Genomic DNA, 15,040 nt, shown 5'->3' on the forward strand with positions numbered 1-15,040 from the left:
AGATGGTTGCGAACAATTCAACCTTGTTTTGCACACTCACATGCTCGACTGTCTAATACTGATGGAGTTTTTTTGTGGAGCTTCTTCCTTTTATTGTCATTTAATCGGGCAATGCCTATAATAAAAGGAACGTACTGCGTATGTTGTAAATTCAAAATAAAAAGAAACAAATTGCTGGAAAAACTGAACAAGTACAACAGCATCTGTGAAGAAGGAAACAAAGTTAACATTTTGAACCAAACGACTCTTCTTTGGAAATAATTAGGCATGTTCATTCCTGTATATGACAGAAGTACAGAGTTTTGATCTGATCCCTTCAATATTGGGTGCTTAAATCTGTCTCTGAATGTTCCCTCTGCTGTTTAGCATTTATCTAGTCCTGTATTACAGCTTGGACATGTTGAAAACTCTTTCTTAGATATAACTGACACAGCTACTGGCAAAATCTCTTACACTTTTCATTGACAAAGTTGATCCACTGGTTTAATGGTAATGGTAGTGAGATATGCCAGGCCATGAATGTACAGATTGCAGTTGGATGCAATTCTGCTGTTGACAATGGTTCACAATGCCCTGTTTTGTGCTGTTGATCTGTTCTGAATCTATTCCATTTAACATAGTGGTGGAGGTGCACAACAGAATGGGGGATATACAATCATAGAGATGTACAGCACGGAAACAGAACCTTTGGTCCAACTCGTTCATATTGACCAGATATCCACACCCAATCTGGTCCCACCTGCCAGCACACGGCCCATATCCCTCCAAATCCTTCCAATTCATATACACATCCAAATGCCTTTTAAATGTTGCAAGTGTACCAGCCACCACCACTTCCTCTGACAGCTCATTCCATAGACATACCATCCTCTGCATGAAAAAGTTGCCCCTTAGGTCCGTTTTATATCTTTCCCCTCTCACCCTAAACCTATGCCCTCTAATTCTGGACTCCCCGATCCCAGGGACTTTGTCTATGCATCCTATCTACGCCCCTCATGATTTTATAAACCTCTATAAGGCCACCCCTCAGCCTCCGATGCTCCAGGGAAAACAGCCCCAGCCTATCCAACCTCTCCCTATAGCTCAAATCCTCCAACCCTGGCAACATCCTTGTAAATTTTTTCTGAACCCTTTCAAGTTTCACAACATCTTTCCAATAGGATGGAGACCAGAATTGCATGCAATATTCCAAAAGTGGCCTAATCAATGTCCTGTACAGCCACATCCTCAATGTGAAGGTGGGACTTTGTCACTGCAATGACCGTGTGCTGTCACTCTGACCAATAGCATCATGGGCGGATCCATTTTCAATATAAATAGCAAGTAAATGTTTAATGTATAACAACAATGTTTGTGTTGTGTTACCTGGGGTTCTTTTCATTTTCTATGAAGTGAAGTGGAGGGGTGAAGGTGTGGACAGGTAGATGTTTTCCTCTTGTTGTTTCTCCTCACTTTGGCTAAATCCAATCTGGTTTCTATCTCCTTCAGGATTGGGCCAGTTTGGTCAGTGATGTTGTTCGAATTTTACCACCCAAAGTACATTCTGGGGCCCCACTACCTGCAGCATATCTTTCATCTGACATTCAACATGTTGGGGGCGGGGGTGCTGCTGGGGGGGAGGAGGGCTGCGTGAGGGGTAGATTGTTTGGGTGCTGAGTGTAATCAACAGGAGGTCTCCTTGTCAAATCTCATCTAACGTCGTGAGATTTCATGGGGGTCCTAAATATACTTTGATAACTCGTAGAGCCACACTGTCTTGACCCCATAGCACGGTGCCATCACTTCTGATGGTCCGGTTCAATGAGTTTTACTACAACAGTTAGTTGCTCGGCTAGACTGTGGGAGAGCTCTCTCAATGTTTCGACCTATATCCGTATGTGCGATTGCATACAGTATCCATGTCTATGCAATAGAGACACCAAGCATTGTGCACCGCTGGATGTAATGACAGTACAAGAATAGCTTGCCTCTATTTTTAGCTGTCAGTGCGGATTAATTCATCAACACTGACGAAACGTGACTGTCTCTTTAAGAGAAGCTGACGTCAGGTTGGGTCCGGATATCCTGGTTTTGCAGATAGTAATTTAATCCTGGAGTGAGATGAGAAGGAGCTGCAAGGGAGGCGAGAATAAACCTATTTCCAAATAGGCGGCTATTCAGGACCGCTTCCTTTGAGCAGGAACCATGTCTGTGGCAGGACTGAAGAAACAATTCCACAAAGCCACTCAGGTAGGGGACAGCGGCTGCAGCTCTGACTCTCTGCACCAAAGCGGCTGCGGGGTTTGACATCAGGAATGCAAAGCTTCATTCCTGCCGTGCATCTTTATTCCCAACACCTTTCCCTGCGAATTCCCGCCTCACTTCATCCCTCAAACCCTCGCTGATGAATGCAACAATGTCATTGTTGAGGGTCGAGCAGGTTGAATCGGATTCCCTTGAGGGAAATCTGGAAACTCTGAGCTTTTGAGTGAGCGTGGGGCTTGATTTGACAATGAGGTGCTTTTTGTTTAAGCTGGTGGGGGTGGGAGAGAAGGGGTTCGAGTTTCCGCTTCCCCCGGGATGTTTGCGGAATCGCTGCGGAAATCATTTATTATTTAGTCCCGGAGTGATCCGCGTCGCAGCTTCTTGTCTGGGGTCCGGTTTGAGAGTCGGCTTGGGGGTCGCTATCGCTGAAGTCCAGTCGTTGCCGCTGGAGAATTTGACCCCAATGTCCCTGATCCCGGCTCCCAGAATCAAGGAGGAGAGAGCTGATATGAACAGGAGCAATTTGCTGTTGCTGCTGCTATTGGCGAAATCGATTCGCACCTCGGAAAATGTTGATTATAAAATCTCGACACGTAAAATGCCGTGAAAATAATTAATTTGATCTTGTTCGAGTCAGTCATTGAGTGGGACCGCCGTTAACAATTCAGTTTGGGTTCTACCTGCAATATTCTTTATGTGGGTGTGTGTGTGTCTCTCTCTCTCTCATGAACTAACACACTCACTCTCTTAGCACACTACCTTTGCCTTACCTACTTTGGTAGCAGTGTCCATTCCACATCAGCTGGGCTGACCACTTCAAGATTTAGCCCTTGACCCCCGGCTGTCCTGGATGTGTACAGCAAGCCCTCTCGCCTGTTAGTGTCACTGACCTGCAGGGTCCCAGCGTTGGAGGAAGGGGTTGGGGGGTGGGGGGGGGATGACACTGAGAAGTCTCACCGAAGTCCAGGACTGGCGGATAGTTGGAAGGAAGTGGCTGAGGAGTGGGCAGTGAATCAAGGGAGATTGAGGAGAGGCGCTGCGGGCATTTCAGCAGGTCACAAGAAATATTAAGGATGGGACGGTCCTGGGCTCGTCAGAGATGCATCACTGATTCTCCATTTGAATTACTTCTACCCACTCTTCTGCTGTTTCCGAAGCTCACTTACCCCCCCCCCCCCCCCCTTACCCCCAACACGATTTCCACTTTCTCTCTCGGAGCTCGGCTGTGGGTGAACGTTTTGCAATCACCCTGACGATCTTGGAACCACCTCTGAAGCATTTCCGTCGCAGGCTGGAATTCTTTTCCAGCATTTCCCACTTCACTGTGGGCCCCGATTCCAGGCAGCCAACGGGCAGCTTTTCTCTGCACTGAGTGTGTACAGTTAACTAGAACTGTATGCTGTATGCAAGATGCAGCGTGACTAGAACACACTGCAGCTGTGTTGAGACTCTGGGACCATGTATTTTAATATCCAGATGCCTGTTGTGGATTGCCCTGTTTTGGTTGCACGTATCGTGTCCTTTAGACGTTTTTTTTCAAAAAATCTGTTTCATCTTGTGCCGTTCCCGCAACATCCCTCCTTGCTTGGACAAGTTTCAATTGTCGGTGTTAAATCTCATCTCCCATCTTGTCCAACTTTTCTACAATTAATTGTCTCTTACGATTCCACTTCTCCCTAGCGTGTACTCGTACGTGAACTTGACTTCTTTCTAAGACCAGCATCATTAATGTCAATTAGAAACAGTCCTGAACCCCCAGGGTGCCCACTGACATTCAGTCTGACCCATATTCCATTTTAATCCCTACCCTCATGCATTGGCTATTTACCTGGAGTCCCCCCCCCCAGTTTTGATTTTTTTTTTGTGTGGAGAACTGGAGGTACTCCACAGCTGCGGACTGCTTATTGTGCAATATTTGATATTTACTCAAAAGCTATCGGGGGTGTTGATCAGAAAAGGGTTCCACATTGTGGCTGACAGCTGTTAAGTCAGCCATTATGTCACAGAAGACCCATTGATTAACACACGTGGAATTGAAGGGCATCTGTAGATACCTGTGGTTATATAGAATCCTCTTATTTTGAATACGTGTCCCACACTAGCCTGCTGATAATGTCTTGATACTCACATCCCCACCTCCTTCCTCTTCACCCTCCTCTCCGCCCCCCCCCCCACCGCCACCACCATCAGTAACCATTGGGATTGCACAGTGGCTCAGTGGTTAGCACTGCTGCCTCACTGCACGAGGGACCCAGGTTTGATTCCAAGCTCAGGTGACTGTCTGTGTGGAGTTTGCACATTCTCCCTGTGTCAGTGTGGGTTTCATCCGGGTGCCCTGGTTTCCTCACACATTCCAAAGATGTGCAGGCTAAGTGGATTGGCCATGCTAAATTGCCCATAGTGTCCAGACATGTGCTGGGTTATAGGATAGAGGGTGGGTCTAGGAGGGATGGTCTTCAGAGGTTCAGTTTGGACTCAATGGGCTGAATGGCTTGTGCCCATACTATAGGGATTCTAAGTTGAATTCCCTCATGACTCAGTCTCTCATATATCCCAGGTAATGTTTATCACAGCCAACTACAAATCTCTTCTTACTCTGGTAGCTTTCAAAGTGTGCTCCTTGTCGATTATATGATTCAGTGGCTCAAGTGAGCTACTCTAACACTGCTCTTTTTCCCATCCCATAGTGTAGAAATTGCCAGCTATTTAAAACTGGCATTGTGAAGTATGCTGATGGTTGTTGTGCTTTGGGTTGCACGTCAGTCATTCTTCTTTCCGTTCTTTAAAAAGAAAACTCTTCAAATTAGTTTGCAGCAACTGAACCAGTCCAAATAATTGACAAGTGAAAATAAATGCCCTGAATACTGGCTAAGCTAAATAATTCATAAAGAGATCAATAGGGTGTGATGGGATGGAGAAGTAATCCATTTCTTTGCTCTAAATGCCTGTAATAATGAAATTATTTCATTGGACAAAGTAAGAAATGTTCATGTCAATGTGTAAAATAACATATAAATTGAAGGATAGTAATCATCAGAAGAGACAGAAGCATTATGGCAACCTCAGAAGAACTCTAGAGGCTCTGGCTACATGCTGGGAAAACTGCTTTATATATCTCATAACGGCCATCGGTGGAATTTAAATTTGACTAATAAAACCTGTAACTGAAGTCTCCATAATGCTGATCATGAAAGTTTCAATGATAATTGTTAGAACCAATTCAGTTCACTAAGGCCACTTTGGGAAGGGAAGACTGCGGGATGATCATTTGAATCGTTTGACTTTCTGAGGGTATTTGACAGGGTGGAATCCAGAAGTAGGAGGCCTGATTTTAAGAGTAAGGGATTTCTGATTTAAGACAAACATACAAAGTTTCTTCTCTCAGTGGGTCATTCGGCCTTAAAACTTTCTTCTGTAGTGTATAGTGGAGGTTTGATTTTGAATTTAGTCAAGGCTGAATTGGATAGATTTGATTGAGGGAGTTTAGGGTTTAGGGGGAACAGGGAAGAAAGTAGATTGAAGTCTGCATTGGTTCACCCATGAGTTGATAGGCTGAATGGCCTACTCTTATTCCTCCTTCGGATCTTTTTAAAACAAATTAATAAAGTATAGCTTTTTAAACAAATGATTTTGGATGTACTGACCTTGCCAAGGATTTATTGCTCATCACTCATTGGTGGTCTTGAGAAGGATGGTAGTGAAACACCTTCTTTAATCACTGCAAAATATGTCCTATATGGTCCTACAGTCCCTTCTGGAATTTTGACCCAGATGATTGATTGAACAGTGAAAGGTTTCCAAGAGTAGATAACATGTCCCTTGCAGAAGAATTTGGTGCAATAGTGTTCGGGTTACCTGTTGGGGTTAGGACTATCTGCTGCTCCATTCTCTTGGATGTTGCTGTTTCGGAAGATGTTGTTGAAGGAGACTTGGTGAGTTGCTGCAGTGCACCTTGTTGACAGAACTCACTGCTACCACTATGCTGTGGAGGCAGTGAATATTTACAATGAAAGATCATCGATTTCATATTAATGTAAGATCAACAATAGGTTTCGTGATGTTTCTTTAATAGTTTAATAAAATAATTTAGTTTCTATTTCCCATTTTAACAATAATAAAACGCGAAACTTAAACTAGCTGCTTTTAGAGGTGATGTTTAATTGCCATTTAAGTTATAGGTATTAGGTGCCTCTTATCATAAATCAACAAAACATCACAGTATTTCTGTACATGTCTGGTATGCGGGTAATTTTGTGTATGCATCTGTGTGGTGCAGTTTATGAGCTATGCTTGAAGGCTTTACGTGCCATTTTAGAAACAAACTGAGTTTTATTTACACATTCAGCATCTTATGACAATTATATTCACAATGGGTCTGCACAGGTATTTATCATCAGATGTGACCAATTTTAATCTCTTGTGGTAGTGTTCTGTGAGATTTGACCAACCAGAGAGAAATGCCAATTTTATATTGTGTGCATGCACTATATGCTTATCTTTTTGTGTGTGTCTGTATAGTCTGGACCCCAGACCATTTAAAAATAGCAAGCAGGACCTGAGTGGGAATTCCCATTCCATTCCCAATGCTAAGCATCTTTGCCAGAAAAGCTGGTTAAGAGCATGGGTCATGAGCTTCCACCCTGCTTTCCTGACCTGGCAGGGCTCACCATAGGATTAATATTACCTGATGTTCGATTTGTTTTTTTTTGTGACCTTGGCAAGCTTAAATCCTTTATTAGCTGGGGCACAGAATAAAGGAGTATTGTTACAATTTTATAAAACATTGATTAGGCCAAAGATGGAATGCCGTGTGCATTTCTGGTCGTCACACTATCAGAGGGTCATGATTATACCAGAGACGGCGCAGAAAATGCTCACCAAGATTTTGCCAGTTGCCTAGGATGAAATATCTGCAATGAGGAGGAACTGGAAATGCTGAGTTTGTTTTCCTTGGAGCAGGGGATCTGGTTGAAATATGCAACATTTTGAAAGGCCTAGAGAGAGTAGATCATGACGACAGTCTTTCTGCATGGCAGACGTGTCTAAGAGCAGAGTGCATTAAGTTTAAGGTGAGGATTATGTGGTTTAGAGGAGATCTGAGGGGGAAAAAAATGTGTTCACCCAGATGGTGGTCAAAATATGGAATGTGTTGCCTGAGAGGATGATGGGGACAATTATTCTTGCAACATTTAAGAAGTTTCTGGATGAGCACTGAAAATATCAGGGTGTATTAGGCAATGGATCAAGTGCAGGTAAATAGGATTAATAAATGTCTGGTGTTTGTTGGTCAGCATAGAAGCAGTGGGCCGAAGGGCGGTATAATGCCATGACTTTCTTTCATGTGGCAAGTTCTTGAAATGTATGTTCCAACCCAGACTTGTTTCTCCTTCTCCTTTCTCGTGCACTCGGGGAACTCAGCATAGTAAGGACCATTTGAGCAGTTCCTGGACAGGTGGCTACAGACTGGTATGAACAATAAAGCAGAAACGCCAGATTGCAAAGAGAGAATCTTTCTCATCTCTCTTCTCTTTCTCTTTTCTGCTGTCCTTTTTTTCTCTTTCACTCTGTGCCTGTGTCTCTCTTGCTCTATCTGTTCATATGTGTTTCTCTCTCTATCTCTACCTTCATTCAAGGGACAAATCCTCAACTACAGAATGAAAGTATTCACAACCTCATTTTATTATTGAAGTAATTGAAATTTGCCTCACCAACTGATACTTGTCTCTTTGAGTACGTGTTTGCATGTTCATGGGAATGTTGAGAAAATCACAGTTTTAAAGATACATGAAGCCTGCCAATGTCACAAAAATTTGAATGTTAGGAGATGGTCATCCTACAGAGAGCTCTGCCTGGTCAGGAATGCAGGGAATTGGCTCATGACCCTTACTCTTACTTTGAATTTATAGATGTGCACTTTGACTTGTGGTCTTGCCATAGGTTAAATGAAGCTCGATTTTACAATAAAGTTATTTTCTTGTTTATAATAAAACCAGGTGTGCATTTTTTTTAAAACTGAATTAGAAAATTAGGAAGAATTGGGTAGTTTAATTGGATTTTCACGTTTGTAACAGGTTTGGGAACTGTCTGATTTCCATTGTACTACACTAGTGAATTCTATCTCTGGCTCTGTGCCCTCCAGCCCCTCCATTTCCATTGACCCAGTTTGCACTATGTGCAGAACCAATGAGCCATATAATAACAATGCCAAGCTTTGAAATACTGAGGGGGAAAGAAAAACATCAAATCAGAAATCTTCTTCCGTAAAAGCTTTCTTTCGTTGTTTTACAACGTTAAAGGGTCAGTCAGAGCAGGCAATTGTAGTACCAGTAACAGAAGCTTGAACTGCATCACAACTCTTAGTGAATGCCTTCTTACCTGTCCACTTCAGCACTCCGCATTCATGTGCCCCCCTCCCTAATCACTGTCAGTATCTGCTTCAAGGATTGGCAGGCCCACCTCTGTCTCTCCCTCCCTAGACCGAAGATTGGGACTACCAGGGCCCTTTAAACCGATCTGCCAGGTAAGGAAATTTTCCCAAATCAGGATGTCCACTTCAGGAATGCAAATCTTGCTCCTGCTTAATGGAGATGAGTGAGCAATCATTTATGGACATGCAATGCAAAATTGCAGTATATTTAAACATAGAGAATAGATTGCTCACCTGTAGTGTGATGGTAGCTAGGTATTGTCATGTCCTGTACTGTAGCTTTGCATTGTAATCTCTTTGGACATGGATAGCGTCAGTTCTTTCAGCAAGAAAAATGCACCAAAAACATAATATTGGATTTCTGTGCATGTCTGTTTGGCTGACTGAAAACCAAAAGGTGACTTTATTTTTGTATTGAGTTTATCTTTGTGATGGTTGTTGTTGTTCATGAAATGTTGCAGCAGAAACCACTTCTTCTGTTTTGAGTTTCAAAGCTATTTCCTGTGTCAGCCCTAGCTCTGTGCTGTTCCATAGTCTGGCTGAAACCAGACAGGCTTTTAAAATATTGATAGCTTGGAGATAGGCTGCTGTACAGAACAACAGACGATATTTCAGGAACTCTGTTCAAAGATGTGAATTTTTTTTTATGAAGACAAAGATTCATAAGTAACATAATAGTTCAGTATCACTTCTTGTCACTAATGTAAATCTGTTATCTTCTTGACTAATTTTAGATCTTAATGATCCATGTTTCTCTTACCAACTGATCTTTTGCTGTATTTACTGGATGTAATCTTCAGTGCAAGGTGATAATTAATTTAAAGAAGCATCATAATTATGCAATTATAAATAACACCAGTAATGGTGGCATTGCGGTCATGTCAATGGTCTGTATTCCAGAGGTCCAGGCTAATGTTTTGGGCACATGAGTTAAAGTTCTGCCATTGCAGTTGGTGGAAAATAAATTCAGTTGAGCTAATCTCCATAATAGTGAACAGGAAACTATATTCAGTTCGCATTAACATCTCTTTGGTTAACTACATTCCTTCAGGGAAAGAAATCAGCCATTGTTACCTAGCTTAAATGTGACACCAGACTCCAAGCAATGTAGTTTCATTCTCCACCGAAATGGCTTGTTCATCCTTTCAGTTGGAAAGCAATCAGGCATGGATAACAAATAGATGCCTTGCCAAACGTGTTTGCATCCTATAAAAGTATTTTCAAAATTTAAAACCAAACTGTGCAAGGAATATCAGTTAAAAGGGCATGAGATGCATCTGTTATCTCTTCAGTTGGGTTGAAGAATTACCATTCCTTTCCAACGTTGGTAAGACTAACAATTAATTCTGTTTTCATTTGAACAATCTCAAAATCCAAAGTGTGGTAACAGATGAAACATAGTGCAATTGAAATAACCTTCTAACTGAGAACTTAATCAAAAATGAAGTTTGATTTAGAGATGCATCAACCAGTATGACTTTTTAACATAGCTGTAATTTCAGTTAGTGATGCCACATTGCTATGTGCATGGATGACAGCAATGCAGGCAGTACAAACTGGATGTGTTTTGTTTTGGCCTGAGGAAATTCCAGCAGCTGATCAAAAGATAGAGACTGGCAGTTCTTCTCACATGTGGGAACAGGAGGTCATTTAATGACTGACTTTTGACCTAACTCCCATATACATGTCGTTCCTCATTCCATTGAATATATTTGGCTAAATAAGTTGGTCTCAAATTTAAGTCTAAAATCTAGCGTCACTTTCCATTGATAAAGGGAGTTTCAAACTTATATGACCAGTTTTGCTCTAGAATTGTTTGCTTTTTTTACTCCGAAAAGATGCGGTTCTAATTTTTACTGTCTATGTCTACAGTCTGAGGCCCCATTGACCAATGGAAATCATTTATCTTTATCCTGTTATGCTTTCAGAAGAGACAAGTAGCATTTTTCATTTTTTTTTATGGCTATCTGAATTATTTTTTTAAAAATGCACAGATTTCCCAGTTTAAAACAAAATAATTCTACTTTACCAAAGAACAAGATTGCTAATGTGGACATTAAGTAGTTTATTACATTAAGGCAATTAGTGTTGGAACAGAATATACCATTTGGTCCATAGGGGGCTGTACCATTCAATGAGATCATGGCTTATCTAATAATCCTCAATTCTGTTTTACTATCATATCCCCTAAATCCTTGCTTCTCTTACTGATTAAACATCTGCCTATTTCAGCCTTGAATATACTTAACAACTTAGCCTTGTCCGGGTAAAGAATTTAGAGATTTACTAACCATGGAGGAGAAATTCCTGCTTGTCTCAGTTTTAAGTGAGCAACCGCTTATTCTGAAATTATGTCCTCTGGTCTTTAGACAAAATGGGAAACAACCTCTCCACATCTACGTTATCATGCCCCCTAAGAATCTTGCATGTTTCAATAAGGTCTCCGCTCATTTTTCTAAACTTCAAGTACAAGCACAAACTACTCAATTTCTCCTCATAAGAAAATCCACCCATAATTGAAATCACTCTAGCAAAACTTCTCTGGACCACTTACAATGCCAATATAGTTTTGCTTTGAGAAGGAGACTCATAATATATAGTTCCAGGAAGTTCTCCTGAATAGTGTCTGAATTTTGCCTTGTGGCAATCTTTGCCAATTTTGGTTTTCCCCAATCTGTGTGTTGCTAATAGAAGTTGAAAGATGGTGATGGTTTCATGATTAATATACTACCTTTTTCGCACACCTTCAGTATCTCCTGATTACCTCCACCAAAATGAATTCTACAATATATTTGATCCAAGATCATTTTATGCTGTCATGCTTATCCCATCACCCCTCCCTTTCTGTTTATCCTTTTGGAAAAAATCACATATCACTGAATGTTTAGTTCCCAACTTCGATCTCCTTGTAACCATATCTCTCTAAGATTATATGCATTAACCTCTATTTGTGCCATTAATATAATTATTTTTTTCCAAGCACTACATGCATTTAAGTAAAGAGCCATTAATTTTGCTTAGAGGTTTAAAAGTACAATGATCATTAAATATTTAAACTTTAAGCCAAGCTTCTTTACTCAACTTACCTTCTACACCAATATTACTTCGACACTCAGTGACAAACGTTAGTTATTTATGAGAAATTGGATGGTGAGTCATGTGATCTGATCAGTAGGCTAATCAATTCCAACCGCATGTTCATTTGTTTGAGTTGTGATGGAAGATGTGAGGGACCATGGGAATGGAGACAGATGGGGCGTGGTTGAAGGTTCAGGGGCCTAACAGCTTCTCAACCTACTGGGATGAAGCCACTTCGGTGTTCTCCTGCACCTGTGGCTGCCAATGCTCTGCTTCCAGGTTCTTTTTCCTCTGGAGTGAAACAAACTCTGTAACAAAGATAGTCTGATTTGAAATTCTTCTCACATGCTGGTAACAGGACATTTTCTGACTTGAACTACCCACCTCTGTACTAAACAAAACTGGCCTCAAGTGTTTGACAGTATCTGCATCTGGTCAAGTCCTCTTTGTGCATCATCCGAAAGTATGGCATTAGTTTTTGCGTGTACGCTAACACCCAGCTATATCTCTTTACTGCTTGTTTTCACTCCATTGTTGCTACGTTTTGAGAAAGCTTACTTAATATCCAGTACTATATAGGCATTTTTTTTTCTGATTCAAGAATGGCATTCATAAGCACATAAGAATTTAGATAGGAGTAGGCAGTTCAACCTCTTGTGCCTGCTCTGTCATTTAATTCAATCATGAATGATTTCATCTTGGCCTCAAATCCACTTCCCTGCGCTCTTCTCTCACCCTTTAACTCGTTGTTAAATAAAAATCTGTCTATCTCCTCAAATTTATTCAGTGTCAGGTCCAGTGCGTTCTGGAGTAATTTATTCCACAGATTCATGACCCTTGGAGATAAGTAATTCCTCCTCCATATGTTTCAATCTGCTATGCCTTAGCCTAAAACTATGGCTTCTCATTGTAGATTGGCCCACAAGGGGAGACATCTGCTCTACATCTACTTTGTCAATCCCCTTCCACATCTTGTATACCTCAATTCGATTTTTCTTCTCCTTCTAAACTCTACTAGAGTATCGGAGAAAAGTATTCAATCTTTGCTCATAAGGCATGTCTTTCATCTCTGGAATTCATCTGGTAAACTTATCTGAACTGCTTCCAATGCAATTACATCCTCAAGGAAAACAAATCTCTATGCAGTACTCTCAATGTTGTCTAACCAATGTCTTGTATAATTGTAAACAACTTTTTTGTTACTTTTATGCACCATTCCTTTAGCAATAAATGCCAAAATTCTATTTGCCCTCCTTATTAACTGTTGTACCTGCATACTAGTTTTTTTGTGATTTTATGCATGAGGACTAAAGCATTGGAAGTTTCTCTCCATTTCAGATAAGTTTCCTTTTTATTCTAACCAAAAAGGATAACGTTGCATTTCCACTTTTGAACTTCATTTGCTGTACACATGGTGTTGCAACGACCATTTCCGTCAAGAGAAAATCTAACCATCTACTCCTTGATATTCATTGGCATTTCTGTTGCTGAATCTCCTACTGTCAAGAAACTGAACTACAGCAACCACATCAGTACAAAGAAAACAAGAGAGTGCCAGATTCTAGGAATCCTGCAGTGAGTAACTTGCCTCCTGCCCCCTGCCTCTCCAAAATCTGTTCACCATCTACAAAGGACAAAAGAGATAGAATACTCTGCACTTGTCTGGATGAATGCAGTTCCATCAGCACACTAGAAGGTCAACATCATCCAGGTGCAAATGTGTTGCTGGTCAAAGCACAGCAGGTTAGGCAGCATCTCAGGAATAGAGAATTCGACGTTTCGAGCATAAGCCCTTCATCCTGATGAAGGGCTTATGCTCGAAACGTCGAATTCTCTATTCCTGAGATGCTGCCTAACCTGCTGTGCTTTGACCAGCAACACATTTGCAGCTGTGATCTCCAGCATCTGCAGACCTCATTTTTTACTCCAACATCATCCAGGACAAAGCAGACCTCTTGGTTAATATCATATCTGCCACCTTCAACATTTCACTCCCTTTGACACTGGACAGTGACATGCATGCACATTATTTGTAAAATGCACTGCAGTAACTTGCTGTGTTTACTTCAACAGCACTTTCTGAATCTGAGATCTCTACTGTCTAGAAGGACAGGGTCTGCAAATACTTGGGAATGTCACAAACTTGCAACTACACTCCAAGCCACACACCGTTCTGATTTGGAATTATATTGCCTTCTTCCCAACTGAGTTATAATCTAGAACTCCCTTGTGAACAACACTGAGTGTGGACTACAGTGGTTTAAAAGGTCAGCTCATCACTTTTTCCAGGGCAATTAGAGATGCAAACTGAAGGTAGTAAATCTCACTGAGATTAATTTTAGTCTGTATACAACCTTGGTGTCACACTTGATCCTGGAATGAGCTGCTGACCTCTCATTTATGTCATCACTAAGCTCACCTATTTCCAGCTCTCAGTCCAAAGATGTGCAGCTTAGCTGGATTGGATTTTATGACTTCCTACCTCCATCTTAGCTCATATGCTAAAACCGTTCATTCATTCTGTTATGTGCCTGGAAGAACACAGCAAGCCTGGCAGCATCAGAAGGTGGAGAAGTCAAGTTTCAGGAGTAACCCTTCTTCTGGACTGGGGTGGGTGTAAGGGGAACTGCAGATAAAGTGGGTGGGGGAGTGAGGAAGATGGGCAGAGTGGTGATTTAGTGATAGATGAGCACACGTAGATGGTCCGACCTGGTTGGTTGATGGGAGGAATGAATCTGGTTAGCAGCTGGAAGGAAAGGTCAGTCGGAGGGATGGAAGGGAGAGGAAGGGAATGGATGGGAGGGGGAGGGGCTGGAAAGGGAATCGGGTAATGGAAAGGGAAGCTATTGGTAATTGAAGAACTCAGTGTTGAGTCCTCTGGGCTGTAGGCTGCCCAGGCGGACGATGAGGTGTTGCTCTTCCAATTTGTGGTCTGATTCGCAGTGGCAATGGAGGAGGCCAAGGATGGTCATGTTGGAAAAGGAGTGGGAGGGGGTTTTAAAATGGGCGATGACTGAAGGGTCAGCTTGGCCTCTGCAGGCCTGGCTGGGATCTCCGTGAAACGTGCCCAAGTCTGCACTGACCCTCTGACAAGCATCTCAGCCCTCCACCCTATCCCCGAAACCCAACATTTATAATTGCTAATCTACCCAGCCTGCATATCTCTGGATACGACAGGGCAATTTAGCATGGCCAATCCAGCTAACCTGCACATCTTTGGACTGAGAGGAAACCAGAGCACCTAGTAGAACTCCAAGCAAATTCAGGGCCTTGGCTAGTCTCCATATTGGT

General features: G+C 41.9%; 1 protein-coding gene across 1 annotated transcript in view; it reads left to right on the forward strand.

Annotated features, from left to right (window-relative positions):
• Positions 1–2,053: 2,053 nt before the first annotated feature.
• The window catches only part of LOC132829000 (endophilin-A1-like), a 160,492-nt gene continuing 147,505 nt past the window's right edge, over positions 2,054–15,040 (forward strand). The window contains exon 1 of the mRNA XM_060846262.1: positions 2,054–2,229. Within this exon, the coding sequence (XP_060702245.1) occupies positions 2,185–2,229 (45 nt within the window). The 5' untranslated portion in view covers positions 2,054–2,184. The remainder of the gene's footprint in view (positions 2,230–15,040) is intronic.

Source organism: Hemiscyllium ocellatum, chromosome 2, assembly GCF_020745735.1.
Source record: "Hemiscyllium ocellatum isolate sHemOce1 chromosome 2, sHemOce1.pat.X.cur, whole genome shotgun sequence".
NCBI classification, from domain to species: domain Eukaryota; kingdom Metazoa; phylum Chordata; class Chondrichthyes; order Orectolobiformes; family Hemiscylliidae; genus Hemiscyllium; species Hemiscyllium ocellatum.